This window comes from Antennarius striatus, chromosome 17 (genome assembly GCF_040054535.1).
Source record: "Antennarius striatus isolate MH-2024 chromosome 17, ASM4005453v1, whole genome shotgun sequence".
Lineage (NCBI taxonomy): Eukaryota > Metazoa > Chordata > Actinopteri > Lophiiformes > Antennariidae > Antennarius > Antennarius striatus.
This window is the reverse complement of record NC_090792.1, coordinates 2,013,201-2,023,507: the sequence shown is the minus strand read 5'-3', so window position 1 is coordinate 2,023,507 and position 10,307 is coordinate 2,013,201. Positions and strand designations below refer to the sequence as shown.

Below are 10,307 nucleotides of genomic sequence, written 5' to 3'. Positions count from 1 at the left end.
GGGCTTTTTATTTATTATATTCAGAGACGGCAGCAGAGGTTTGGACATAAAATTTTTAAGGGAGGTTAAAATGATAAAATTAACAATTCTCAAGTTAACATTTTTCATGCGGCATGCAAACACGTGAATTTACTGCCATTATTCTCAGCTCAGGCGGAACCATAATCATGCTGTCCCGTATGCTGCTTTAATTAATTCATCTGTGCTCTAGAATTCTCTTAATTGTTTTTCCACCAAGCCAACATCCAGATTTTTTTTTTTTTTAAAACCCCAGATGAAATAGCCTCTTGTTTTGCTTCAAGAGAGGGAGTTAAGAGTTAATAAAGAAAAAACTTCAAATCATTTCCAGCAGCATAACTTTAAATAAATCAGCACATATTTTCTTAATATTTAAGTGGAATAAAATTACTGTTACACACCAAATGCATATCATTCAGATGTCTTCACTGATATAAATACAAATCGAGACAAAACACTGAAAAAACTTTTAATCGTATAAACCACCCATCATCAACAATACAGACACAAATATACCTGATGACTTATTTTACTAACAGTCAAAAACTTGTGTATAAACTCAGTGATATGTTTTATTCAATGGCTTGTGTTGGTAAAAACGAGATGGGCAGGAATGGAATGGCGTCATTTGGTGTCGTCTAGTTAGTCATCAAACACACCCGACAAAATCAACTGTTCCAGGAACAGCTGTGACGATGGAAGCATTTATAAATTCACGAGTAACAAGTGAAGAAGGGTTTTAGTTTTGTTCACAGATCAAGAGGTAGATCAATAGGAAGAGTAACAGTAATACCTGCTGTATTATACATACTGTATGGTAGCTTTAAAGGGATAGTTGTGTTTATATTTTTTACATGTGTTGTATGATCTTTAATTACTGTAAAAATCATTTGTGTCAAATTAAAAAAACAGGGTAAAAAAATAAAAGAATAAATTGACTTTACTTGAAGAGCAACAAAAAAATAATCGCCTGTGTTAACAAGAATAATCCGAGTTTGTTTAACTTTACCATTCTAGTGAGGAAAAAAAAATCTTTAAATGTAGGCACTGTGGAGCAACTGTACGAGCGGATGATCACCACCTAATAATCAAAAACACCATAACTATCCTCATGCACATCCGTCAAGTGTTTAAAATATGTTACGTCACAATTGTCATCATTCGCTCATAAACCTGTATTTCTTCATGCGTTAATAAATTCTCCAGCTCTGAAACAACGACACACCTTGAGCCTCATCAACGGGTGAGGTGGGACTTCTTCTAAAAACTCTAGCCTTGTAAAAAAAATATATATATTAATTGTTTGTAAAGGTTCACAACCTGCATTCAGCTCGGCGTTGTGAATTGTGAGAACTCAAGTGCTCTTTTTAAAGGGGTGCTATAGGGTGATGGAGCCTATAAAAAAGGTAGTAAAAAAAATAAGTCGCATGTCTGTCCCAAAAAATAGGCAATGGTGAACTTAAGCTGTCAAGCAGGTTGTAGCAAAATTTAAAATTTGAAAAAAATAAAAATAAAATTGAAGAACTGCTGCATTCTAAACAAAACAGTGATGATTTTTTTGAGCTGTGTGAACAAACTAAAGTACGTGTTTCCACTTCAGAAAGCGCTGTCAGACCAACGACGGTGCTCTCAACACAAACCTGATTTTGGGATGATTAAAAGCTTTAATGGCTGGCTAAAACTATAATGAAGACTTTAAAGAAATACTGTTGTGATACAACACCCAAGTGTTGAACATAAGCATCATTTAAGGATTTTTTTTTAATTTGTAACCTCTACACCAAGTGTAATTTTGTAGAAAGTGTTCTGTTTAAAAGATGTTGTCATAAAATTGGAAGAAAAAAAAAACAAGAGTGTCACCCACACCCTTCACTTTGTGATGTAATGTGAACCCTGATATAAGAACAGAACAGTGAAGTGTCACATGAAGTGAAATGCAATGACACGTTAAAATAATATAGACAGGGGTTGAATTCTGGGAATGACACTTTCCTATTTGGTATTTGGTGTCATTTCAGAATCCAACCCTATATTTGTTATCCATTCATTAAAGGGGAACTTCTGCTCTAAATGAATAAAAAAAAAGAACAGTGGAAAAATATTTGTAATAGGTCAGTGAAAATTAAAGCTATATTCCTGTTTCTCCTTAAAAAAAGACATAAAGACAGAAGTCCTGTTTGCGTTCCTGTTACCAAACGCTACCAGCGTCACCTGAGGAATGCGATGGATGATACGAAATGTTCAACGGCCAACAGCAATGAATGCTATGCTTGTCATATGCAATATAGGTTTACATCTATCCTGCAAGTGTCCGAGGTCCCTGTGCGTTTCCTGACGTGTTCTTGCCTGCAGACGTTTCTCAGCAGTTGAGGATGGACCTGTTTCTGTCTGATCTGAACGGGAAAACGGGGCCGTCAGAGTCGGCCTTCCCTCTGTGGGGGCCCAGCGTAGCCACGGCCTGTAAGACAACACGCACACATATACGTGCAGGTTGTTAAAAGATGTCTTCACACACACTGTGATGACAATGAGAACCCTGATTTTCAACAGACGCATCCACATACCTTTCTGATCGCCGTCCAGTCCTCCAAGATGTCCAAGTCTGGCAACATGTAAACAATATACGGGCGTGAGCAGAGTTAAGGACAGTCCACAGAGAGCATTCAGATGTGAGTCCTTTACACACCAGTAAGATGACTTTAACTGACTTTAGTGATATAATGTGAACAGTAATAGAGAATTTAACAGTGAAAGGATATCAGACACCACTGAAGGTCGTCTCCTCTTCTTATCTGGACTTAAAGCGTCTCTCCTCTTCTTCCTTCCTGACACCTCATCATTCCATAACTCTGACAGGGAGAGACACACAAATTGAAGTGTTTCATGTATGAATACTGTATATGGTGGTGCGCGCTTCTAATGTCAGCTTATTACTGAAATTTGAATGCATTTAGTTAAACATTCACGACATTGCCGTGAACTCGTTCTGTGTGAATTACCCGAGGTAATATCTATGCTGTGTCTGTCTTCCTCCAGTCTCCGAATTTTTTCCTCCAGTTCGCTCTGTACCGTATCGAACAGCAGCAGCTTTTCACTCTGCAAGAAAATAAATACACAAAAACAGAGACATACATTTTGGTATATTTTTACTATGGGCTTGATCTATAAGAGACAGTTTGGGTTAAAAGGTAGGGTTAGGTGTGTGTGTCTAACCTCCCAATGCTGGAATGCTGCCTGGGTCTCACACTCATATTTGTTCTTCACAGATTCCAGACACAACTCTCTGTAGATACCTGACACAGACGTAGTGGAAGCATGTTAAAATGGTGAGAAACGAGCTTGAAGCGTGTTTTTTAAAAAGTGTGTTTGCGTGTTGACTTACCAGCCACCTTGGTGCGGACCTGCATGTTCTCCAGCAGTACAGCGAGGGGCTCCAAGTATTCTGCTGCCCGACCAGCCTCCACTTCGGCAAGTTTGCTATTCACCTGGTTGAGCCGCTCACGATACAGCCTACACAAAAAACCAAACAGGTGTGGTCACTGGCCAGTTCCTTGGAATAAGTTTTAATAGTTTGCATTTCAAATGGAATATTAAAATTGATGTTTGTCTTACTGGTCTTTGAGATCTGTGAACTGCTTCTCAAGGTTGGACATTTCATCCAGACACTCCATCCTCCTCCGCTCACAGTCTTCTTCATCCATTTCTGAATGAAATACACAGAAAAAAATGTCTGTGCTTGGTTTTAAGGATTGTGATAGCAGAAGAAAATTTCTCAAAAGCAGACAATGTCCAGTGGAATCTTCTCACAGTAACTAGTTTAGATCAGAAATACATACTGCTGTACTGATTTCTACTTTCTCACCAGAGCTGTCTCCATCTTCAGAAACAGAGGATGTGTCGGAATCGACCTCCTCTGAGCTAGATGCTTCTTGCTCCTGCTCCTCCACCTCCATCTCTTCTGCTGTACTCTCTTTCTTTTCCCGGTCGCGATGCACCGGCATGGCAAATCAACTTCAGACAGGTGTGGTTCGTCAGGCGGTCTGAAGCACTACAACAGATGCAAACTTAAAACATATCACTGGATTCTATTTATTTAATTCAGAGATGACATTTAAAAAATAAAAATTTCAGAACATATAATCAATTAGATAATAATTGTATAATTTCTGAAAAATAATCTCAGGATTGTAGGATGACAGTAGTATCAGTCAAAGCCATTCTTTGAAGAAAAAAAATCCATTACATAAATTAGCGGGAGACTGTTTAAAGATTTTTATTTTTTCAAATACAGGATTTTAGTAAAATAGGATAGCCATCAAAATAATGCCTGAATGACATTTGTTATGATTTTTAGAAAATTGCTCTGCTGGTAGATTCTTAGAACACAATTTAAGATAATTTAATAAAGAAATTTGAATAGACATGGAAACCTAGACATTTCCTTTATAAATCACCAAATTACTCAAGTCATATTAACATTTTTGACAGCACAGTAATGTACATCAAGTTAGCAGGGTGTTAGCATATTAGCAAATCAGTGTACAATGCTTCAATAGCGAGCACAATTGGCTCGATTTGTTCAAAAACAAACGAATGAATGACAACTCACAAGATAGGAGGAAGCCCGAGGCTTGTAAGACTGTTGAACTAAAAACAGATTTTCAAAAAAAGAAGACGCTAAGACATGTGTTTTCTCAATTACTTTTTACTCGTGTTTCCCCAGCAAAGCTAAAAACAAATCTCACGATGGCGCTCTTATTGTGCAGGGAAGTGTAGTTTTCTGTATGGCTAAAATTCGCGCTACTACAAGTTTAAAACATGTAATGAACTACAATACCCAGAGTTCAGTTCTCTTTTATTAGGCTGAGCGCTCGATTAGAATTCTTGACAGACGTCAACGTAATTTAACATAGACTGTATCTTGTGTTGTACTTAAATATTTACACACTGTGATTAAATAAAGTGATTATGCTCAATTATTCATACCAATAAACATATGTTTACGTATCGTCAAACTATTTTGGCGTTGAATTTCTCTGGTATCCATTACTTTGTTTTCCCTCCTCCGCCATGATGTTTTCTAAGTGAACGGCCGAGTTAGGTTAACGTTAGCTAACTAGCTAGTTTAGCCGTCAGGCTGCGGACTGTGTTGTGGAAGGGAGGTGCGATGGATGGATGCTCTGTGTGCTCCACTAGATTTTACATATTTACCTTCGTTTTTACATCATGCGCCTTTCACCTCAATGCCTACTCCACGCTGTTTTGGATTGCTTCTAAGTCGCATCGTTATTAAATAACCCAGGAGGAGCGGGTTTCGTTACAGTATAAAGATTAACGTTAGCTGAGATTGAAGCGGCTACACAGCTAGCCCCTCCTTGCTGTCTACCGCCGCATTTTTGTGTCTTCTGCCCCAGGAATGTTTTCCAAAAAGCCTCATGGCGACGTTAAAAAATCAACACAGAAAGTGTTGGACCCAAAGAAGGACGTTTTGACGAGGCTGAAGCATCTCAGAATAGTCATAGGTAAGTTAAACACCATTTCTAAATAGTTAATGGGTTAGCATGTTCGTGTCAGGGAATGTCAGACCTGATTTATCCCGAAAATCACCAAATCAGAATTATCTTTTATGTTTTTAGAGAAACATTAATGTTAACCAAGAACTTTAACATATATCAGATATTTTTATTATTCATTTACCAAGTGTGTACAGTATTATAAACATACAAACTAAAATATTTGACAGAAAGCTTGGCTTGCCCTGTCTGCTGTCAGTATTTTGAGTGGTTCTTTTTTAACTTTATGAGGATGATGGATGAAAATAATTGTCTGCATTTTCCTTTAAACAACATCTGATTTCACGTCTAACTGCGTGGGGAAAACGTGAAAGTGGCTGCATAACTTTCTCCTGTGATTTGTCCAGGGTTTTACATGCGTACCCAACCAGGACGTTGTGTGTGTGAGAGAATAGATGAGTGTTTAAAGCTGTGTTACAACACAGTGACAACAGCAGTGTTTCTACATGCATGTGAGACAATGGGAAGGATGACTGTGTAATGGGTGGTAATAAGTTATGTCTCTATGGTGTGTATTTCCTGTGAACTCCTTGTTTTCACACACAGAGGAACCTGAAGGAAATGGTCTGTACTATTTCCTTCCTCTGTCCCAATACAGTAGCCAAGCTTCCTGTTTCTATTGTAAGTGTGTGTGTGTGTGTGTGTGTGTGTGTGTGTGTGTGTGTGTGTGTGTGTGTGTGTGTGTGTGTGTGTGTGTGTGTGTGTGTGTGTGTGTGACAGAGAGAGAAAGGGGTGTGCCCCCCTATGGGGAACACCAGACCTTGATAATAATCACAGAGGTACACACGCTAACAGGCAGCGGTTACTTTGTGAAGGAGTGCCAGCACTGAACGATTGTGAAGCACATAGTTTTAACAATAATGTTATCAGACTGCCACTTAAAAAAAAAAAAGAACATGGACATGATTATTATTTGCAGCACCAATAAAAAATTATAAGTTGAGCAATGTTTGTTGCAATGCAAGTCATCTAACTGGTATACAGAAATAATTATTCATCCCCATGTGGGATGTGTGTAATTATATAAAACGCATAGAGAACACAAAGACTGTTCACACTGCTGTTAAAAGTGGAATGATTCAGATTTGTTTTGTCTTAAATCTATTTTTTGTCCGTCTTTGTATTTAACATCAGTGTTCATACGTCCATACTGTGGCCCAACATTTACATCTGAAATGCTGATGTAAAATAAATTCTTTTGTATATTAGTTCATTGTCAAAAATACTCGATGCATTAGTGATGCAAGTATTAATTTTTTGCATTGTTTTGCTGTCAGGACTGCAGTGTGATAGAGTTTGAGGCACAGGACGAAAAAGGCAAACAGGATTTGACTGGCATTCATTCAATGTCTCGCTGTTGTCTAGCCTCCTCGTCGGACGTTGCCCACCATTTCTGACAAAATGTAACGAGAATGTTTAGTGGAGAAAAGAAATACAAAAATTCCTAAATGTTCTTGCTTCTCTGACATCAGCAAGAGTCAGAAATGTACTTGTGTTTTGACCACATTGAGAGTTAAAAATGATTTTCTGTGCTGTTTGTTCTGTTCACGCTGTCCTGAAAAACAAAACATGAGTCGCATGTGAGCAAAAACAGAATCAGATTTTTTTGTACTTTGGCTCGCAGTGTGGAGTTGTAGTTTTGTTAGGATTTTCGGATCAGGAAATGTCCTTCATGATGTGAAAGAATAGTTCCACAAAGACCCTTGGTAGTATCTGCTATCTGCTGGTCCTGTTGTTGAGAGTTGTTTTAAGGATATTGAATAGATCTTGTTTTCACTTATGATAAAGTTAATATTTAAACTTTGTCTAACTACTGTTGTTGTATTAAAAGCTATTTTAATTACAGAAGATGCCAAAGTACATGTTAAGACTTTTGTGTAGTTCATGGAGGTCAGGGCGACATGGAGGCGCAGTGGGTAGGGCTGTTGCCTTACAGCAAGAAGGTTCCAGGTTAGTTTCCACTGGGGGGCTTTTCTGTGTGGAGTTTCTCCCCATGTCTGTGTGGGTTCTCTCCGGGTTCTCCGGCTTCCTCCCACCACCAAAAATATGCAGCTTGGTGAACTGATCACAAGTTGTCTATAGGTGTGAGTGTGAGCACGAGTGGCTGTTTGGCTTTCATATGGCCCCAGGTTGAGCTGGCATCTTATCTGGGGTGCACCCCACTTCTTGCCCAGACACAGTTGAGAAAAGAAAAAAAAAAGGATGGATATTGGAGGTCAATTTCAGCCTTTTTGTTCCAACAATGAAAATCCTTTCTGGAGTTTGTTTTAAGTTTGCTAAAGCACAAACAAGACAGTGTCAAATATCATTTTAATAATGCTTTGCTATTGAGAGGATTGCGTTGTTGGGATTGAAACAGAAACTTTGGAAGTCTAAGAGTAAAGCAAGTCAATGTATACGTCTTATAGGACTTTTGTACTTTTTTTTTTTGCACATATCTCAGAAACCAGATAAGATGGAAAGACAAAACAAAAAGCGTTATATTCAGGAAGGCAAGGGGATGAAAATTAGATCACAACTTTGACCTTGAAAAACTAAGTCAAGGTTGAATTTTCACTTTTATACCTTTTTAGGTATCTCTAACACCTGATGAGATATAATCAGAAAACTAAAAGCAACATTTTCAGGAAGCCAGAGGCACAAAAATGTGATGATGACCTTCACCTTTGGTCACTTTTGCATCTTTTAGGGTGCAAAATTCTGGAGACGGACGATAAAAACTTTAAAAACAATTAGAGGTTACGGAAGCAGTAGGTCAGGGTAAAATTTTGAATTCAGGGTTGTCGTGGGATGTTGCAGTCTCTGACAGCCTTTTTTGAGCTGAGTTTTTCATAAATGAGTGTGTACATGGGCATTTTAACACGATGATTGACTTTACATCATCATGTTAAAAACCCACTCAGCTTGTCCACAAGACCAAAGAGTTCAGCCGTAAGACTTCATTTGAACACTCACTGGCTGTTATCAGGGGCTCTTCGACTGTGTGTGTGTGTGTGTGTGTGTGTGTGTGTGTGTGTGGGGGTGGGTGTGGGTGTGTGTGTGTGTGTATGTGTGCGTGTGCGTGTGCGTGTGTGTGTGTGTGTGTGTCATGCTTGTTCCATTGCGGCTGTTAGTAAGAACGTGTGTTTTATCTCTGTTCTGCTCCAGTGTGTCTCCTTTGTGATGACAGCCATGGGTGTTGAGATTTAGTCCAGAACACATGAAGGTAAACACGGCGGTCTTCAGAGCGCTGTTTCTGAACACGTAGCTGGGATCCAGACATTATATTTAGAGAGCCAAAATGTTTCAGTGAAGTTGGTCAAATTTATTTCCTGTGATGAAAATTGCCGATAAGATGCATTTTGTCGAAAGTGAATGCTGAAAAATCTTGAGTTATCAGTTATTTGTTAGCATGTCTCCTCCACATGGCATTTCCACTGCGAGTTCGTATTTCATTTTTCAATTTTTTTTCTGACTGAAAACAGACACAGGGGTCAAGTTTAGAAGCTCATTTAATTCTGCATAGTCAGAAGCAAAAGGATTTAAGGCCCATTGTGTGGTAAAGTTAATTCATCAGCGGTTTTCAAGAACTAAATCAATCAACATGTTAAATGTCTCAATACAAAATAGTTTTCCGACATTGAAAAAAAAAATCACTTATTTTAATGACTGATGCAATCTAAGGATCATTCAATCCCCTGAATGCCACTGATCGTTAAGACATTTGCAAATGTTATTAAACCACTGTGCAAACATGGATAGACTATCTTTAGCTGTAGAGAGGTTTTTTTTCGTTTTGTTTTCTTGTTGTTTTTTCTGTTAAGGATTAAATTTACACGAGTGTGACCCAACAGCACAAGCAAAGTCCGCTTCATTACGCTGAAAACAATCCAGATGAGACAGAAATTTAGGAAGCTGTTTTGAGGAGTGATGATGGAAGCATTGCTGAAGTCATTCAATAAAATACCTGGTGGGTTTTTAAGGAAGCTGCTGCCCAGAAATATGACAGAACTAGAAGAGTTTCCCCAGAGAACGGGGTAGAGATACACTAAGAACGCTGCCAGAAACTGGCGAATGGATATGCATCTGTGATTTATTACAAACAGCTCATAAAAAGTATATTTTTTCCAGTAAATTTAACATATAATGAATGTTGAATAGTTTTTTTATATACAACTCTGAGTACAGGTCAAGATGTGAGTGTGGATGTCCGAGCCTTATGAATATATAACATGAGGAATATAAATGTAGGCGTTGATGGAAACAGAGGGTCGACCGCTGCTCAGTGCTGACTGATTTTATATTTGTGGAGGAATTACAGTCAAATTTGTGTGCAGTTTAAAGTGTGTGATTGATACCTATCGTATTGTATGCATTCTTTGACTCTCAGGATTATTTCTCTACTTATTTTCCAGAAAACGCAGAACCTGCGGAGCTCAAACAGTTCTTTGACCTGAACTACTCCCATATCTACTATGTCTTCTTTGAGAATTTTGTCACCATTGAGGTCAGCCTCAAGCAAAAAGGTCAGTTTAATTGACTTGTTTAGAGCACGTTGTGGATATTGTATCATTCTGCCTTCATTGGAGTTAACATTTGTGTCTCAGGTCACAAGTCTCAGAGGGAGGAGCTGGACTCCATCCTCTACATCTTTGAGGTAATAAAATATTATTGCCCTTTTATTATTTGCATGGAAGTCAGTGCAATGTCACCATCAAGTAGAGCTCAGTCATTATG

General features: G+C 38.3%; 2 protein-coding genes across 8 annotated transcripts in view; one reads left to right on the top strand and one right to left on the bottom strand.

Annotated features, from left to right (window-relative positions):
- Window positions 1-2,098: 2,098 nt before the first annotated feature.
- brms1la (BRMS1 like transcriptional repressor a) lies at window positions 2,099-4,762 on the bottom strand. The gene is made up of 9 exons (XM_068338917.1): window positions 4,628-4,762; window positions 3,881-4,066; window positions 3,631-3,721; window positions 3,401-3,528; window positions 3,232-3,311; window positions 3,018-3,114; window positions 2,778-2,867; window positions 2,583-2,647; window positions 2,099-2,476 (listed from the first exon to the last, which is right to left on the bottom strand). Exons 2-9 carry the CDS (start codon window positions 4,017-4,019, stop codon window positions 2,378-2,380), a joined length of 789 nt encoding a protein of 262 aa, XP_068195018.1. The 5' UTR covers window positions 4,020-4,066; window positions 4,628-4,762; the 3' UTR covers window positions 2,099-2,377.
- A 387-nt stretch (window positions 4,763-5,149) lies between these two features.
- Window positions 5,150-10,307, top strand: part of ralgapa1 (Ral GTPase activating protein catalytic subunit alpha 1) — a 63,725-nt gene continuing 58,567 nt past the window's right edge. For all 7 annotated transcript variants that reach the window (XM_068338754.1, XM_068338759.1, XM_068338758.1 and 4 more), the window contains exons 1-3: window positions 5,150-5,540; window positions 9,986-10,096; window positions 10,178-10,227. In XM_068338754.1, the coding sequence (XP_068194855.1) occupies window positions 5,435-5,540; window positions 9,986-10,096; window positions 10,178-10,227 (267 nt within the window). In that variant the 5' untranslated portion in view covers window positions 5,150-5,434. The remainder of the gene's footprint in view (window positions 5,541-9,985; window positions 10,097-10,177; window positions 10,228-10,307) is intronic.

Coding starts and splice junctions, on each gene's coding strand:
- brms1la (XM_068338917.1), bottom strand. CDS start 4,019: ATGCCGGTGCATCGCGACCGGGAAAAGAAAGAGAGTACAGCAGAAGAG. Junction 3,529..3,630: donor TTCACAGATCTCAAAGACCA/GTAAGACAAACA, acceptor TTTTTTGTGTAG/GCTGTATCGTGAGCGGCTCA. Junction 2,648..2,777: donor ACGACCTTCAGTGGTGTCTG/ATATCCTTTCAC, acceptor AACTCTGCTCAC/GCCCGTATATTGTTTACATG.